The sequence below is a fragment of the Galendromus occidentalis genome, unplaced genomic scaffold (genome assembly GCF_000255335.2).
Source record: "Galendromus occidentalis unplaced genomic scaffold, Mocc_1.1 scf7180000077512, whole genome shotgun sequence".
NCBI lineage: Eukaryota > Metazoa > Arthropoda > Arachnida > Mesostigmata > Phytoseiidae > Galendromus > Galendromus occidentalis.
This window is the reverse complement of record NW_003805500.1, coordinates 407555-425132: the sequence shown is the minus strand read 5'-3', so window position 1 is coordinate 425132 and position 17578 is coordinate 407555. Positions and strand designations below refer to the sequence as shown.

General features: G+C 51.5%; 4 protein-coding genes across 4 annotated transcripts; 2 read left to right on the top strand and 2 right to left on the bottom strand.

The window, feature by feature from the left end:
• The first annotated feature begins 487 nt into the window (after window positions 1–487).
• Window positions 488–1639, top strand: LOC100905789 (histone H1-delta). The gene has a single exon (XM_003747062.2). It carries the CDS (start codon window positions 552–554, stop codon window positions 1146–1148), a length of 597 nt encoding a protein of 198 aa, XP_003747110.1. The 5' UTR covers window positions 488–551; the 3' UTR covers window positions 1149–1639.
• A 743-nt stretch (window positions 1640–2382) lies between these two features.
• LOC100905642 (cytoplasmic aconitate hydratase) lies at window positions 2383–6934 on the bottom strand. The gene is made up of 6 exons (XM_003747061.2): window positions 6743–6934; window positions 5618–5783; window positions 5361–5511; window positions 3582–5250; window positions 3224–3471; window positions 2383–3042 (listed from the first exon to the last, which is right to left on the bottom strand). The coding sequence occupies exons 1-6, from the start codon at window positions 6841–6843 to the stop codon at window positions 2690–2692; spliced, it is 2688 nt and encodes an 895-aa protein (XP_003747109.1). The 5' UTR covers window positions 6844–6934; the 3' UTR covers window positions 2383–2689.
• Window positions 6935–8936: 2002 nt separating this feature from the next.
• On the bottom strand, window positions 8937–12302 carry LOC100904055 (protein kinase C-binding protein 1). Its single transcript, XM_003747130.1, has 8 exons — window positions 12163–12302; window positions 11725–11819; window positions 11085–11623; window positions 10729–10984; window positions 10350–10629; window positions 9829–10119; window positions 9382–9672; window positions 8937–9224 (listed from the first exon to the last, which is right to left on the bottom strand). The coding sequence occupies exons 1-8, from the start codon at window positions 12220–12222 to the stop codon at window positions 8937–8939; spliced, it is 2100 nt and encodes a 699-aa protein (XP_003747178.1). The 5' UTR covers window positions 12223–12302.
• Window positions 12303–12944: 642 nt separating this feature from the next.
• Window positions 12945–13806, top strand: mRpS18A (mitochondrial ribosomal protein S18A). Its single transcript, XM_003747060.1, has 3 exons — window positions 12945–13258; window positions 13373–13476; window positions 13643–13806. Exons 1-3 carry the CDS (start codon window positions 12950–12952, stop codon window positions 13761–13763), a joined length of 534 nt encoding a protein of 177 aa, XP_003747108.1. The 5' UTR covers window positions 12945–12949; the 3' UTR covers window positions 13764–13806.
• Window positions 13807–17578: the final 3772 nt, after the last annotated feature.

The window sequence follows — 17578 nt, the reverse complement described above, 5'->3', positions numbered from 1 at the left end:
CGGGTCGCAAGATGGCGACCCCTTGGAAAGTGTGCTTCCCGCCCCGAAAATTTTCGAAAAAACTCCGAAAGCGTCGGTTGTCTTTATAGTTTTCACGGATGAAAAGCCTTCTCCAGGCATTCGGAAGCCCGCTTGTGTGTTTCCGGCGATTTTAGGCGGCCCACCTATGAAAATTAAGACAGTTTTGTGAGACATACTCTATTTTCCTTAGCAATGTCATTCCGCAAATATCGAGAATTTTAGCAGAACTATCATGGCCTGGCATTCGAGACTCCGCCGCAAGCTAGGTCGATCTTTCGTCTACAGTTCGCGACCGATTTGGGAGGAATCTACAGTTGAGTTCCCATATAAAATTGGGCTCAATCCCAGCAAGAAACACAAATGGGAAACACAAACGGCGGTTGTCAGCTGTTCGGGGAGAGAGCCATCGCACGGCGGTGCCGCCTCTCCCTATATAAGCCGACTTGGCGCGCCGGCGCTCATTCGCTGTTCAGCGCTCCGCTAGTAAAGAGTTCCTGAATCTACTGGTCCTACGAACCACGCAGTTGAAAATGTCTGACGCCGCTGTAGCCGTTGCGCCGAAGGCGACCCCCAAGAAGGTGAAGGCTGTCAAGGCGAAGCCCGCCAAGACCTCCAGCCACCCCTCCTACCAGGACATGATCAAGGAGGCCATCGAGACCCTGAAGGAACGCAACGGATCTTCTCGTCAAGCGATCCAGAAGTACCTCCAGGCTCACTTCAAGACCTGCGACGACAAGGTTTCCCAGGCTCGTCTCAAGCTCGCGCTCAAACGTGGAGCCGATAACGGTGCCCTCAAGCGAGTGAAGGGAGCCGGCGCGTCAGGCTCTTTCCGCATCAACGTCGATGCCAAGAAGCCCGTTGTCAAGAAGCCGAAAGCCAAAGCGGCCACCGCCGCCAAGCCTAAAGCCGCAGGAGTGAAGAAGGTCAAAGCTGCCAAGCCGAAGTCGGTGAAGGCCAAGACCGCTGTCAAGCCCAAGAAGACCGTCGCTGAGAAGAAGGCCACCGCGAAACCTAAGGTGGCCAAGAAGCCCGCTACCCCCAAGAAGGTCGCCAAGCCCGCCGTCAAGAAGGCCGCTACCCCGAAGGCGAAGAAACCTGCAGCGAAGAAAGCAGTGGCGAAGAAGTAAAGGCCTCTAATCACGCAACTTCATCGTATCACCATCATCAGCTGATCAGCTTTTCTCTCTGGTAGGAGTAGCAGCAAACGCAAGCTAGCGTTAGATCTCTGAGCTGTCTACGAAGCTGATTCCTTCGACAAGTCATCCCGGTTAGAGACGAGGGTGTCGCCGCAGCGATAAATTTCTCATCACCTCACGCCTTCCGCCCCTGGCGGTCGATTCGAACGAACTTCGTTTGGGATGTTCTTCCGACCGTCAGAAACCATCGAATCATCGTCAAGCATTCATTGTTCATCCATCGCTCGTCGAGATTTTGTCTTGACGTCATCGCATTGTCGATCTCATTTCATTATCCTCATCGATCTGGATCAATCGCGGCCCCCGAGTCTCCGTCGCTTTGTGTAAATAGATTGTATATTTATTCGGTTTTTCATAAGTTAATGAGCCAGAAATGAAATAAATGCGAGATTGCAAGCCGGAGTTTGCAATCCACTCGAACATGAATGATTCGCTAATCTTTGGGTCGAAGACTTGGGAAGTGGGGAGAACTCGTAAGTCGAACCTCTGGCAAACTTCCGCGTTATGCGTGAGCCAGAACAGCGACAGGCTGTTCGTGGGTAAAGGAAACGGATGCGGAGAGAACGAGTGAGCAGGATTCTATAGCCTACGCTTACGTGATCGGAGCTTTTCATGGTTTTCTTCATGATGCAGTGCGGTTGTGGCGAATGCTCTGAAGTAGGTCATCATCATGGTGGGCGAGGGGATCCGGCTCGGCTATCGAAGCGCTCACTTGTTCCTCGCGTGGTCAGGGAGCGGGCTCGCATCAATGTTGAGCTCGACCCGCAGATATCTATGTAAATCACCCCATTTGAATCTCATCTATCTGAAAATTTTGATTAAGGCACGGTCGAGTGGGTTCACGGAGACTTCCGTGGGTACCAGAGAGTATCGGGAACGAAATTCGCTGACGAAATTCGTTGACGAAATTCGCAGACAGATCGCTGACTTCGATGTTATCCAGCCGCATAAGATTCGTCGAACTATTTTCGCACTCGGAGTGTGCGGTTCCGCGTCCCATGAAATTCCCGAAGAGTAATCTCGATGATGGGGAGCACCTGAAGATGAATGGGAGCTCTCCCGAGTGCACCCGATTATCCTGTAGTTCAAAGCCCCGTCCCGGTCGTCCCTCGCGCTGGCCGGGAAAGGGAACCCACAAGAGTCGCACAAGAGTCGTTGTGAATATAAAAGTCCCGCGCATTTATTCAAGAGTTCATGTAATCGATGCAGCGTGTCTATCATGTCGAAACTCCGCATGTAGGACCAAGCTTCGAATACCGGGAATTGAGACATCTACAGGGCGAGAAATGAATACTTGGAAGGCACTTGACAACAATAAATTTCCGCTATAGAGTACCCGCACACCAGAATTTCGTATCAATTTGAGCCATCCGACGAGGTTCTCTCTCTCAATGAAATGCTCCTAAGAGGCCGAAGAATCGATCATTTTAGCCTCAGAGACTTGTAGATCCGTACGATGGTCAGAGAAGACATCAATGCTTCGCGAGCATTTCCCGGAGAACGTATTGGAGGATTCCACCGTTTTTGAAATAGGCCAGTTCGACCTCGGTGAAGAAGCAGAGTTGCGCTTCGAAAGACGACCCGGTGCTGAGTTTGACCTGGACGATCTGTCGAGGCGACGCCAGCGATTCCTTTGTCAAGTCGATGGTGTATTGTTCCTTGCCCGAGAGGCCAAGAGATTCCGCGTTCTGACCGTCGAGGAATTGTAGGGGGACGATTCCCATGCCGATTAGATTGGAACGATGGATTCGCTCGTAGCTTTCCGCGATCACAGCTCGAACTCCCAAGAGGTACGGACCCTTGGCGGCCCAGTCACGTGAGGAACCTTTTGGATACATGGCACGCTTAGTAAGACGGCTCAGAGCGTAGAGCCACAATATAAGAATCTCGAGAGCGAACAGTTCTGGCGCATACCGAGAGCGAAAATAAGAGGAACTCCAACGATCTCGCAGAGCAATGTTTGGTCAATACGAGATTTCGTTGGCGGAAGTATCCCAAACACTCACCTGAGCCGTATTCCTTCCCAGCGAGGATGATCAGCTGATCGCCGTTCTCCTTGTAGCGTGTTGCGGCGTCGAAAATGTCGAGTTCCTCACCCGATGGCAGATGAATTGTACGGGGTCCCGGTTTTTTCAAGAAACGGTTCACGAGACGAATATTAGCGAAGGTCCCCCGAGACATTACGTCGTCATTACCTCTGCGGGACCCGTACGAGTTGAAGTCCCTCGGGTTGAGATTGCGAGACGATAGATACCTGCGGAGAGAAAAAAAGGAGTTTGACGATTCGACGATTTCCTCCTCCAGCCAGGAACTCCCGAACTCTCTCCATGAGAACTCGATCACGAATGGTTGAGGATGAAGTACCTTGCGGCGGGACTGTTCCTCGAGATTGATCCGGCTGGCGATATGTGATCCGTCGTGACAGAGTCCGGCAAATTCACGAGTACGTAAGCGTTAGCGATGCTCTGAATCGGCGCGAGAGTTTTCTCCATGGAATCGAAGAAGGGAGGCCGTTTAATGTAGGTGGATTTATCGTCCCACGGATAGAGAAGCTTCTCCGATGCGGTGAGAGCCTGCCATTGCGGCGAGCCGTTCTGAATTTTCGCGTAGACCTCGTTGAACATTCTCGGAATCACGTGCTTCTGTTCAACCGTCTGGATTTCTTCTCGAGACGGCCAGATGTCTCTGAGGAAAACATCGGATCCGTCTGATCCTTGGCCGATGGGATCTTTCTCAAAGTCGATGCTCACTGTCCCGGCCAGGGCGTAGGCGACGACCAGGAGGGGAGAGGCGAGATAGTTCGCTCGGGTGAACGGATGGACACGGCCTTCGAAGTTCCTGTTGCCCGAGAGGATGCCACAAGCGACCAGATCGCCTTTCTCGATCGCCTCGGTGACGCTTTCGGGCAGGGGGCCCGAGTTCCCGATACAGGTCATGCAGCCGTAGCCCACGATATTGAATCCGAGTTTCTCCAGGAAAGGCGTCACTCCCGACTCACGGAGATAGTAGGTCACTACGCCGGATCCTGGAGACAGTGAGGTTTTGATGTACGGTTTAACGGTGAGGCCTTTCTCCACGGCCTTTTTCGCGAGCAGGCCGGCTCCCAACATCACGGACGGGTTCGAGGTGTTCGTGCAGGACGTTATGGCGGCCAGAACGACGGAACCGTGGTTTAGGGTGTACTCCCGTCCTTCATAGATAAATGGCACTGTCGTCGTCATCTTATCGGCGGCGATGCCGAATCCCTTGAAGCCGACGTTGTTGGCGAGACATTCCTCAAAATCACGCTTCATGACCGAGACAGCCACGCGGTCTTGCGGTCGTTTGGGGCCGCTGAGCGATGGGACAACGGTGCGCAGATCGAGCTCGACAACCTGCGAGAAGAGGGGATCTTTTCCGGCACTGTAATTCCTGAACATGCCTTGAGCTCTGAGGTACTCCTTGATGCGGGCCACATTCTCCTCGTCTCGACCTGTTTGCTTCAGATAGTCGATGGTCTTCTCGTCGACCGGGAAAAAGCCGACCGTCGCCCCGTATTCCGGACACATATTCGCTACAGTGGCTCTGTCTGCGAGCGAGAGTTGACTGACTCCAGGACCGAAGAATTCGACGAACTTTCCGACCACTCCGACTTGTCGGAGATGTTTTGTGATCGTGAGCACCAGATCTGTCGAAGTAGCGAGGGGACTGAGTTGTCCCGTCAGTTTGTAGCCGACAACCTTCGGGAGGACCATCGAGATCGCCTGGCCCAGCATGACGGCTTCCGCTTCTATGCCCCCCACCCCCCAACCGACAACCCCGAGACCGTTGACCATGGTAGTGTGAGAATCGGCTCCCACAAGAGAATCGGGATAAAGCGTTCCGTCGTTGGCGAACACTACTCGCGCGAGATATTCCAAGTTGACTTGATGCACGATTCCGGAGCCCGGGGGGATGATGAGCATGTTCTTCAGAGCCTTGGAGCCCCACTTCAAGAAACTGAAGCGTTCTTCATTTCTCTCAAACTCCATATCCATGTTTTTCTGGAGTGATTCTGCAATGTAACGGGAACTACGTTGAGCGGCTCGAGTGTTCCGGCTCTATGCTCGCGGATATGTCCGCGAATCGATCCGCATCGGAGTCAGTCGGGCTCATGAAACCTACCGGGTGCAGTGGAAAAATCCACCTGAACCGAATGATCAATGACGAGATCCGTGGGGCACATGGGATTGATTATTTGAGGGTCGCCTCCTAGCCGTTGGACGGCGTCTCTCATGGCGGCGAAGTCCACAACAGCGGGTACCCCGGTGAAATCCTGAGGCGAAAACACGACTTTACTCAAACGTTTTTTTCAGCGGTTCGCATTCTCAGAGTTGCCCCTTCGTATCGATGGCAGATCCTAAAATTTTCTATTAGGCCACCTGAAGCAAAACGCGAGCGGGTTTGAAGGCTATCTCAACGCCGGCCTCCTGTTTGGCATGCCAGTCCAAAATCGTCTGAACATCGCTCTCCTTGACGTGGAAATTGTCACAATTCCGAACGGCGCTCTCCAACAGGACTCGGATGGAGAATGGCAAGTCGGCATACCTGGAATGGTCTTCCGTCAATAATTTTCCGCATGTCGCTGTGCGAGTGTTCGCGGTTAGCGTTCGAGGAAGCATCTAGTCATCGAGCGTCGATACTCCGGACGTCATTCAATTTCGGCTGCGCCCAGAGACTTCTCTCTGTCGCACGATGAGCGTCGAAGGGACATGGATCGGACAGATTGGCTAGGATGGAACGGGACGACAGGAACGAAACCAGAAGCGAGAATGGATTTCTCCCGGTCTCCACGGGTATCGCATACCCTGAGCCTTCTTCACCTCGAGACCTACGAAATTGTATCTTGATTCGGAGATCCTCGGCCACGTAGCGCGTCTAGTTGCCGTGGAGAATCCTGAGCTCTTCAACTGTACGGGCCGACTCCGATTTCCGCCCGGTGCGCTGCCGACAATCTTCCATTCCCTGTCCTCCTCGGAGCGGATAGCCACGCATCCACAGTTTAGGCGATCGAGGAAAAACAGAAGGATCAAACGAGCGATATGAACTAGAACTCTGCAGACATGTGTTCCTGTCGCGATACATGTTAGAAACACTGAGTGAGTGCTCAATGATATGGCCAGGTCGGATTCCACTCTAAGGCTACCACTTCCATTTCTCGGTCGCGGAAGACCGGAGCTTCTTATCGTCGAACGCCGACTCCACGTCGGCTCACCATGGCTTTCCATGGCAAGGCAGGCTCAGGTCTTCCACATGAGGATCAGGATAAAGCAATGAAGTCATCGACCCCTCTACCTTCCTGAGCATGCCGGCACGGTCGAAACAATTTTTCGAAATTCCGGTACTTTCTGACAGCTGATAGAAGTCCCAAACGACAAGAAACTCCGACATAGAACACCGAAACCGATCAGCCTCCCCCACCGGGCTCGCTCGGAGATGCTACATCCAATGGATTCAAGTGACACGAATCAGAGACCTGTCTACATTTTTTTTCAATCTGATCTCACCTTGCATCGCCCAGGTCTGGGAGACTGAAGTATTTGAACTGCTTGCCACCGATCTCGATGGTTTTCAGACACTTGGCCTCGAACGGATTCACTGAGGACATGATTTCTCCCGTAACTGGTCGAATTCAGCTCGGAGCAGATTCTCAGCTGTGCGCCGATAGCGACTGGCCACTCTTGAAGTGGCGGTGTAGTGGAACTGCTGGCAGTGAACAGGTTTCGTTCGACTAGATGCTGCTGCTGTTCCGGGTGAACACGCTTCTGCATCTAGTGCGGCAAGCCCTATCTCACTTCTTTCCGTGTCGTTCCCTCGCGGTCTCCCCACCGTCGACGTACGCGGAACTGGTTGACTGACCGAACGCCATGGTAGCTGCACAGCGGCGTGTTTAATGAGAACTTTCGCACGCTTTCCTCTCTCGACATTGACCTATGGACGCTGCGCGAAGACGAGCGAGATGTACTTTGAGCGGTTCGCCGTTACCAATTGTTGGAAGTCTCGCTAAAGCCTCCGCTCACCGAATCGTCACGTAGGCACCTCGGACGAACCAGCCGTCATCGTCGCCGCAGTCTCCGCGAATTGAACCGGGGAATCCCAATGAGTACTTTTCGGAAAGAAAAATGCCGACAAATGAGAGGATGTATCTTTATGGGCAATCGTGAGATATCTGAATCCTCGCAATAGTTTCGCCTGCGGTTGCCTTTCTCGCATACGGAGGAGTTTCGAGGAGCTTCTCGGATGAACGAAGACTGCGGATTTTCCCCTCAACAGATTTATTCGCCACTCATTATTCATTAGGAAGCGAGCATCCCTACTCGAGATGAATCTCTGAAGTTTCTAGTATTTACACCGACACCGAGCTAGTGTCGGTACGTTCGTTTTAACTTTCATATAGATATTACACAATTTCATCTAACACAACGGCTAACATTCACCGGAACTGCACGGCATCCATCTATACGACATTGCCCACAAATATATTAATGTATATGCGTTTCCCATTTATGTGTGTCCACAGATATAAATGTTGTAGGTATCCTGCAAGCTCCAGATCCTCCCTGAGAGTTCCGAAAACTTTAATCCCCATCGCTTTAACTTCGCTTACACTCGGAAGGGATCCGGCGAAGACAGTGTGCATCTTCTTATATTTGGTGAGAACTTCAGACACACGAATTTGAGGAGAAGCAGATTCCCTTCCCAGTTTCTAGATCCGATGCCGCACAGCAAATCCCCGCCGACGGCGGGAGATCCGCGCGGACTCGTTTCTCTACCTAATGCATATTACTCGAGCAAGGATTTTTTCAACTACGCTCTCTTCTGAGGTTCGATTCGATTGATTTTGAAGTCAAGCCTTTCACATGGACACGGCTCGCGAGTGCACCGTCGGTCTTGCACTCTGCCTCTGCTTCTTGCACACCCCGGCGGTATCCGGAGGAGAAGGGTCGAGCAGAGCTGCCGAACCATGGGGATGTTCAAGCGCCTGACTTTTTTCTTGGGATATTAGCTTGGAGGTTTTAAAACAGAGTCTCCCAGTCGAGAGCTCCCGAGAGCGAACTCGTGCTATCGCAAGCGTTTGTAGGTCGCGCGGAACCCCCACCACATCGCTCGCGCAGCGTGGGAATGCCGGACGGCGCCAGCACAGTCGATTCTCTGGAGATCGAATCGCAATCCGTTTTCACCCCTCCCGTTTCTCCAGTCATAATGAGATCCTTTCTGACACAACGTTGTTGGCGGTCCAGACACAAGCCATTCGAACGCTATTTTAATAATTATGTTAATAATAATAATAATAATCAGCGGATAACCACGTTGCTTCGACAATCGAGAGCTGGTTCCAGACGGCGTGATCGATTCGATGATAGAATGATTTCAGTTTCATCTATGTACAGCGGCGACGAATCTCTATACGAGGTTGTCCCATCGAGCGTCGCTCCCCCGGGGCACGAATCTGACGACCACCGGCGTGGGAATTCAATTCGCTCTAGTCAGTAAAATTTGAATAATTACTGGAAGTTCGTCAGGAAGCGCGTCTTTAGTCTAAGAACAACGACCCGTTACGGCATTTCCCCGGAAGGGAATTATCTGAGCGCGGTGATTTCTCCCGGATGCCACTTCCGCTCAGATCAAAACGGAGAAATATTCTCAAGGCATCTCATTCCATTTTTCGGATAGCAAGCGAAGAGCACAAGAAAATGGCAATCATTGACTCCTGCTCGCCGAGCTCGAGCCTGCTTCACCTCCTTGTTGGGCACGCTCACAATGTCTGATATGATGCGGCCAGTGTGTGCTCTGGCAGGCTTGTGAACAATATGATGTATTCCAGCAGCAGGTCATCGTGGCCAACGCCTTGCACACACAGCACCATTGCTTCGTTTTGATGAGTTCCGTAGTTCGATTGGTGTTGGTCTGCCAGATGGTCCTTTGCGTGATCAATTCTCTGATATTGATTTTCTGTTTTAGAAGAGCTATTTCTCGAGCGACCATTTCCTGCAAATCGAGGACACATGAATATCTAATAAGGGCGCCTCAAGAAGGCTCTGGGAAAAGCAGATTCCAGAAGCGTTTTGGATTTTCGAGCCATCGTAGTTAGCTCATTCGATGGGCGGGAAACGAAGGCTGGAAAAATTCCCTGCGCTCCACGTACCTGGTTCTGGCGTTTGTCGAAAGGATCTACCGCACCGACGGCTTCCCTCTCGGTTTGTACAGCGCAATCGACCTTACAAACGGTGATTTCTGAGGCGTCGGCATCGTTCTTTGGCGAAGCCAGGGCTTTCTGTTGGTACGGCATCAGCTCCGTGTCCGAAACATCGGTATCCGACTCGTCGTACACATCATTGGGAGCTGGCAAGTTGGCTAACTCCGTGACTCCAACTTTCTCCTTACATTCTTCGATAGTCTGGCGCAACTTCTCGAAGAACGTGTCTCCGCTAGCCACCTGAGAGCAAGAGAGTTCTCGCAAACGTTGGAGGGAGGCCTTACGTCTTCCATCGCTAACCTCTAATTCGCTCCGAATTACCGCTCGACGCTGATCGTCGAATTCGATTTTGATGGCACATGGAAGAACTAAACTACGAGAAATCGAATACCGTACCTTTGGTATGACGGTTGGTGGATCGGTGTCAGCGGTCGTGCTTGAGACCTCTGCACAATTTGTTCGTTCCGGAGATTTCGGGGTGTCATCCACGCCCAGGGGCAGGGGTAATGGACTCTCGGCAGTTGGCTGCGCAGCAGCTCTGTCGCTTTGGTCGTTCGCAGCGTTCACAGTCGGGGAGGTTGCCACACCTTCTTTATCTTCTTCTTTGTCTTCGTCGGTCGAGTCAGATTTCTTATCCAAGTTCAATTTTCTCTTAATGCTCTCCAGGATGGAATTCTGCTCTTCCGTCTGCCGGAGACAATGAGCTTAGTACGGCGATTCGACGAGCGGAGGCCTATTTCCGGATTCCGACGTGGATAGGGTCGTTGATCCGTCGCGGAAATCCGCCGCAGAATTCGCGACTTGTCGCGATCTCCATTGTATCTCAATTGGGAATGGCTCGAAACTCCGTACGGAAAAATCGCGTCCCGCGACGGAATCACAACCCTACTCATGAATATTCACTGAGTGTCACTCACCCCACTATCTTTGTCTTCTTCGTCTTCGGCAAGCAATGCAGGAACTCTGGAGATGAGGACGGTATCAATGCGAGATTCTTCGGCTTCTTCAGCCGTATCTTTACCCATGTCCTCATCTTCTGTCTTCTTTTCGGGAATTTCATCTACGATCTTCTTCGCCGAAGGCAATGGGATCTGTGCCGGCAGAAACTCATCAAAGGTTTGCCTTTCGAACATCTCTCGCGTCAATTTTTTCTGCTCTGTCTCGTAATGGAATTCCGCATTGAACTTTTCGCGGTATCTGCAAGAGCAAAAATCAAACTTAGAATTTTTTCCCTACTCCAAGTACCCATCGATGAATCCCAGCGGCAGAAGGGTATGGTTGGGGGCGGGAACCTACTTTTTGATGTATGAGGCCAGTTCTTCCATAGCACTGCAGTAGGAACCCTTCTTGCTCTTCTGTGTCACCGGAGGTTTCACTGTGAGTAAAGTGCAGTTGGAGAGCAAAACTAAGCTCTTGTTGTGATCTCCGAAAAACTTCACGACGGCTTGATCCGAGTCGACGTTCATAACTTTCGCTGGCCAATGAGGGAAGCCCCTGATTTTCGCCCAGACAATTATGTGGGGTGGACTACATGGCTCGGTGTAGTATCCGACTGCGAGAAGGAAACATCCATTTCAGACTTCAGGGTTTGGAAAGGTCGAGGGAGCAACCCCTCAAAATTCTCGGAGAGAACATCAAACTCATGAACTTACTGCTGGTACGCTTCATGCTCAGGTAGCATTGAGGACACAGGGTCATCTCATCAACCTCCTTGTCAGCGGCTTTCAACATCGCCATCGCCGAAGAACTGATGCGATTCTGAGGCCCATTGTAAACGACCGAGTTGTGATAGATCCACTTGAGGTCCGCGAGGAATTGCTCGACACAAGTGTATTTTTTTCTGATGACATTTTGTTCCAGTTGCTCAAGATCGAAGGGTTTCACGACGAAATTCTTGTAATCCGGATACTCCTCTAAAGAGACTGGTTTGTAGAAAACGTCGAGAGCGTACGGCCGGATGGTTTTCACGGCGAACGTCAAAAGTTCCGCCAGCAGATCGACGTCAACCCGTGATAGCGGTCCTTTTGTGGTGCCTTCGAGTTTATCTTTTTCAGCACGTATAATTGCCATGCACTCAGGGCACACGAGACTATAGAGGTCTTGATCACCGGGCGCGCAGTATTCATGGAAAGATCGTTGACACGTAGTACAAGGCACATTAGCGTCTTCGCTGTGGCACTTCCAACAGTACCTGCAAACGAAGAAATTGGTCCGAGCTCTGCAACTTGTCGACACATATTTCTGGCCATCTCGTCGAGGTTTCGCGGGGATTCCAGCTTCGAATCTACGTACCGATCATTGCCCTCAGGCATTTCGATTGTCACCGAGAGACGCGGTTTCTTGTTTTTCGGCGATGACTTCTTCTCGACCGTCGGCGCCATTTTCGTCTGGAATACATGCGCGATTTCACTCCACTTGCACTCCATTGAATTAAACAAATCAGACCCGCCCGAAGCACATTGCCTTTCCTCCCGGGCTCACTCCCCTGCATGACCGCCTGAATTGATGATGGCTACCACAGCCGGGGATGGAGCGGGACGGGCTCCCGTTGGGGCCTATAGCAGGCCCCGGGAACTCATTGCATCTCACTGAATCGGATTCCCGGAGATCGGGGACCATCCGGGGTAAGCCATGGAGAAGCGCCCGCTGCTTCCGCAGTCGGGTGATCTAAGGCGCAGTCACGAAGTATATCAGCTAGAAGCTTCCCAAGTGCCAGCTGGCATGGAGTACCTGATTTTCAGCCAGCCTGGATGTTGAAGGCAGTCTGACTATCATTTTGAGCTTCGTCATTATTGTGAACACGGAATATAGCGGATCGCTTCAAGGGCGTACACTACTAAACTTAGCCCATCAACGCGACGGATTCTGGACTAGATCTCCTTGCTCCGTGTAGCTCTTTGCGTAATATTTACCAACACACTCCCTCGCCCAATGATAGCGTTTTGGAGCCTGGCGCTTTTTTCTCCGCATCTCCTCTGCCGACACTCAGGAAATGTTTGGAGCTCAGAGGCCCGATTCCGCTTTCTACTCCGGAAGGACTGTCTCTCAAGGCAGAGGGAATATGGATTCTCAGAAAAGATTCTCCTATTTGGAACGAACCTTTTCAGCTGGGAGTTCGATGAGACTCATTTGAAGATCGTTTTAAACACTTCTTAATCAGCTGAGGGGACCATTATGTGCATTACTGCTGCTTCTCAACGTCATCCAGAGATGTTCAGAGGTCCAGCAGAAGATCCTGACCGTTCGTGGTGACTTCAGTCCACCCTTGATACTATATGTGGTACGATCTGTGGTGTTACCCCATCAGATTATCATTTAAGTATCTGGCTTGTTTCTCCAAAAGTCTCATCTCCTTAAGACACGGACGCTTGGAACCGATCGAAAACCGGGGCTTAAGAGATGTGATCCCCTTCTTCCCGTTCGATTCGAGGATTCCACCCTGTTCCCGCTTCTTAAATGTCGGATCCGAACATGCTTAACTGGCGGAAACTTCTCTCTGTTCGACCACACTATAAACATGGCCCTGTGCTCCGCGCGTCTCATCCTTTCTAAAATTCCAAAAAGAAAACCTAATCATCACGGTTGTCCCCAGCGAAGCCTAGGAACATCAGCAGTATTGAATGCTAAGAGGATAGTGGAAAGGCAGGAAGATGGAGTAACGGTGATCAAAGGCGAATTCGTGGAATCGCCCCATGCCGCAAACCTGATCTCGTCCACGAAACCGGGCTGCTCCTTGTGTCGATTGGGGATCGACCGAGTCACGCATGACGATGTCCTAATCCTTTCTCAATTCATGGATAGCAAGGGCAAAATGCTACCAATGGAGGTGAGAAGCGCCAGCGGTCGCCATAATTCATAGTTGTATGTCCATTCCAATGAGCGACTTACCTCTGTGATGATCAGCTGTGGATTGGACTAAGGATTTTTCGCGCCGTCGCAGGTCACCAAGCTCTGCTTGAAGCAACACCGGCGCGTTTCCTCGGCGCTTTATCAAGCTCAGAGATTGGGCCTCATTAAAACAGAGGAACATGCACCGCGAGAGAGGTGAGTGCGAGAGATCTCCTCATGTCTCTTCTGATGGGGATACTCGTCCTGATCCTCATTCCCGGGAGCCGGGAATCTCTCCATTGCTTCCCAGTCTCAGATTACCTATATAGCGGAGGGGGTTTGCCTGTACTCGTCGAAGTCGAACAATTTTTTCCGACCACAGGTGGCAAGAGCTCAACAACTACTTTGGAAAAACGAGGACGCGAACGGACTTCGGCAAGCCGAAAATCGATATCAGAGAGTTCTTGAGGAAACCCACAATGAAACCTTTCTGGAAAGCTTGACGCTCACCGTGATACCGCTGCCCAATAAACTACCTAGTTAATTGATCGAGACGAGTCTTTGATAAATAATATTCGAATGGGTGCTCCCGCTTTTCGGAGGTTAGGTTAATTTGACCCCGAATACCGAATGCTTGAACGCAAATTTTAAGCAGATACTCTCCCCGTATTTCGGGCACTGTCAGTAGCGATTCAAAGGAGTATGTTTATGATAGATCCACCATCCATCTTTCCCATCCCTTCCACACCAGTCTGGGATTCTGGCTCCGCAACCGGGAGCTCATTCGACATGAGCCGTGACATCCGTCTTTACAAGCTTATCGTCAATACCTGAGGTATCTAGAGCCGCGAGATGCAGATCGCGAGCGTAGCATGTCAGCCGAAGAACGGATAGAGAGCACTCGCGTATTCAAGGAGCTCTCCTGATCTGATCGTGCAACCAGTCGCATCCGTGGTCATGCCCTCACATGCGAGCCGGAGCTTCGTAGTCCCCTCAATAAGGCTTCCAGCTGTCTTTCAGATGTCGAGCCGTTTGGGAGTCTGAAGAAGGATAGCTCGAAACTGCTCGTTTTATTGAAGGTTTTCATTATCCCAAAGGGAACGAGGCGAGTCCAGAAATGCGTTCGTCAGCTGTCACGCAAGAACTCACGGACCGATTTGGGAGTAGATTCGTGAGTTCCCTACACACATCTCTTGATGCTGCAAGGATCTGCCTTGATTTCTATCTTCGCGATCCATGGCAGCATGCTTCGCGGCTTTACCAGAAGGGTTCCGGTATCTGAAATCAGCATCAGAGCAGTTCTTATGATGTTTGAAACGTCTTCTGAAAAGAAGTCTGGTCTGCTTCAGAAGAGAGTCGAAGCTGACGCCGTCTAAGATACTCTGTGCCCAACAGCCGTCCGATAGGGAGAACGAGGAAGCGGTCTTAATCCGCGGAATGAGAAAAGAAGATCAATCGAAAATCTGATTATCGGATGAAGAAGCCCTCGGTTAGTTGTCATTGATCCGTTTATTCATTCCATTCAGTTTGCATCTCGGCGTCCAGAGCTCAAGCTCGTCCAGAAATCCGCTCCTCTCTCTGAATGATGATCTCGGTGGGGCGCCGTGCTCGTTTCTGTTGGGATCCTTATCTCACGTCCACAGTAAGCTCCCCCATCTTGACTGATGATTCGAATCGTGTTGACGCGAGCATGGACGTTTGTGACGTCAGCAGTGATCACCTGGATCGTCGAGCCGAGTCAAACATTGGATTGGGGTTCCATCGAGACACCGACCTTTCGTTGGCTGTCCGTCATTGTTGCCGCAATTGTCGGCATTTCCGATCGGTGGATTCTTTGCCAGGGGTCGCATCCGAACCTGAGGGCCATCGCAAACGTTCCGCATCCGGCGGAAGGAGAACTTCGCGGGCCGTTCGACCAGATCCGTCTGGGGCCGGGAAGGGGGGGCTTCGTCTTCGTCCGTGCCCTCTCCTCGGACTATCTGTATGACCTAGGCGCAGACTCGTGAGGAGACTCTAGTTCCATCTCCTGTCGATGATATCGATATCCTCTCTCGATTGCCGGATTCAAGGATTCTGTCAAACGTCTCCCCAATGACTCAGAACCTGAGGTGACGGCACTGCTGAGAAAGCAGGCTTTCGAAATCGATGACGGGAACATTATCAGTGGATTTTCCATTTCCGCACATGATCCGGACTTGGAATGGGGTGATCTTCCTAACATCCCGGCGGATTTATACGAGAAGGGTCGATTGTACTCGTTTGAAGGGAAACAGGAGCAATTAGCGTCACGGTCCGCAACGCTTCGAATAAGCCGTACATCAACTGGGGTATGTCGTCATTGTCTCTCGTTCCTTTTCGAGCCTGGTCCCGGCGAGACCAGGTTCCAGCGATGGTGATGCTGGCTATTTGAGCGGTCTACTTGCAGTGTTTTCCCCCCAAGAATTTCAAGCCGGGACACCTTTCGAGAGAATAGGAGCCGGATCATCGTCTTTGGATTTTTCGCAGGGTAGAGGTTCTCCGAGTACGAGCCCGTTCACAGCCTGGGCAGAACTTTTGCGAGCCCGCCAGAAATCGCCCGAGCGGTATGGAAGCGGGGCTCTCCCTCCCCGATTCAATCCCATTTTCCGTGTCGAGCCCTGAGCTGAAGTCCACCACATGACCCACCGGATATCAATGGATTGTGGAGGGAGAGGATTGTTCGGATCCGGAGTCAGGAACGTCTGGGATTGCGGAGGAGCTTTCACTGAATTCTCCACCTAGACAACCGAGCCGTCGACCTTAGAACGCAATACACGAATCTCTCCGCAGACTCTCTGAATTGCATGATTGCGGAGGCATTCTCGGCAAGTCCAACGATTCCGAAACTCGCAGGGGTGGCCATCACACCAACGATCTTCCACAATATCCTACCACTTCTGATCGTGAGGTCCACGGCGACCGTCCATGCTCTCGTTCTCACCCAAGTCTTCTCATGGATTTTGTCCCTGCCGATTATGGATTAACGGCGGATCGCCGCGATTAAAAGTGCGAGACCCAGCATTTTTTTTTTCGAGTCATCCCTCGCACGATGTCCGAAATGTCAATGTTATGCCCGCGGTCGCAACATAGGGATTTATATGTATGCGTTGGTTCTTCCCTTGAGGGAGCAGGCTGGTCGGATCGTCTGGAATCGAAGGCCGCAATTTTTTTTCCCCACCAATTTATGTTGGCCGCTCCGTCATTGATTCCTTGAGTCGTACCACAGTCGGGAAGCCTCTTGAAATATCTTCCGTGAAGATCACGATGCACTCTCTCCAGGCTCCATACTAACCTCGACTGTTCAGTTCATCCCTTTCTGCGAATTACGTAGTCCAGCGGCTCGTGAACTGTATCGCTGTGTGAATCCCCCTGGCTCCCTGGGGAGCCCTGTCCATCGGGTCCTGTGAGAAATCGAGTAATTGCATCGAGCTCCAGGGGGCAGCGGCGGACCTAGGGGGAGGGAGGCAAAGTGGATAAGGGTCCCCGGGGGCAGGACTTAAAGGGACGAAGAATCGCGGTTATGCAATCTTTCGCCACAACTAAAGCGAGGCAAGCGGCATTTTCATGTTTTCATATGACGTAGATTGTGACTACCCATGTGACGAACCCAACTTGAGGAAATCGTCGGAAGAGCGTGTGTTTTTCCGAGTGAAGTGATGATGATGACAGGCGCACATTCCGTCAGTTTCCCCTGGCGCCGTCTGGGCTAGATACGCCACTGCCAAGGGGTCAACATGGAGCACTTCAGGAATCGAGCGCGAAGACCACGCGTAGCTTGCCGTCCCGGAGCAGATTTGGGCCGAGACTGACCGAGCTTGCGAAGACATGGAGCTCAGCATAGGTGTTCGGATAGCATAACTCTCATCATTGAAACCCTCTTTGTATTCATTTGTTCCTTCGGAGCCTTGACTCTTCGACGAGAAAATCAGGAGCCACTTTGTGACGTCTCTGGCGAAGCTGATGTTGTCTCCGTCATCGTGTTGTGAAATACATATCGGGATTCGTGCATCCGCCACAAGAGGAGATTCGGAGCTATGATTCCGTAAGCATCCATGTCGAATATCGTGACGATTTTTCCGAGAATTCCAAGTTACACTCTCGTGTTTCCAGTGTAGAAGTCGTGGCTTTCAGCCGACACAGGAACGATTCGCCGGCGCCGCTTTTGGAGAGATAATCGACAATTTTGAAGTATATATTATGGTCCGGAGAGAATGCCGCGACGTATCGAGGAATAGAAGTTCCCGCCGATTTCAATACGTATTCCGATCGAAAAATAAGGCCGCTTTTACCCCGGGGGCCT

Coding starts and splice junctions, on each gene's coding strand:
- LOC100905789 (XM_003747062.2), top strand. CDS start 552: ATGTCTGACGCCGCTGTAGCCGTTGCGCCGAAGGCGACCCCCAAGAAG.
- LOC100905642 (XM_003747061.2), bottom strand. CDS start 6,843: ATGTCCTCAGTGAATCCGTTCGAGGCCAAGTGTCTGAAAACCATCGAG. Junction 5,784..6,742: donor CCAGACCTGGGCGATGCAAG/GTGAGATCAGAT, acceptor AGACCATTCCAG/GTATGCCGACTTGCCATTCT. Junction 5,512..5,617: donor CCGCTCGCGTTTTGCTTCAG/GTGGCCTAATAG, acceptor TTTTCGCCTCAG/GATTTCACCGGGGTACCCGC.
- LOC100904055 (XM_003747130.1), bottom strand. CDS start 12,222: ATGACGAAGCTCAAAATGATAGTCAGACTGCCTTCAACATCCAGGCTG. Junction 11,820..12,162: donor CCAGGCTGGCTGAAAATCAG/GTACTCCATGCC, acceptor CATGTATTCCAG/ACGAAAATGGCGCCGACGGT. Junction 10,985..11,084: donor GAGCATGAAGCGTACCAGCA/GTAAGTTCATGA, acceptor TCCTTCTCGCAG/TCGGATACTACACCGAGCCA.
- mRpS18A (XM_003747060.1), top strand. CDS start 12,950: ATGGCCCTGTGCTCCGCGCGTCTCATCCTTTCTAAAATTCCAAAAAGA. Junction 13,259..13,372: donor GCAAAATGCTACCAATGGAG/GTGAGAAGCGCC, acceptor GCGCCGTCGCAG/GTCACCAAGCTCTGCTTGAA. Junction 13,477..13,642: donor GAACATGCACCGCGAGAGAG/GTGAGTGCGAGA, acceptor TTCCGACCACAG/GTGGCAAGAGCTCAACAACT.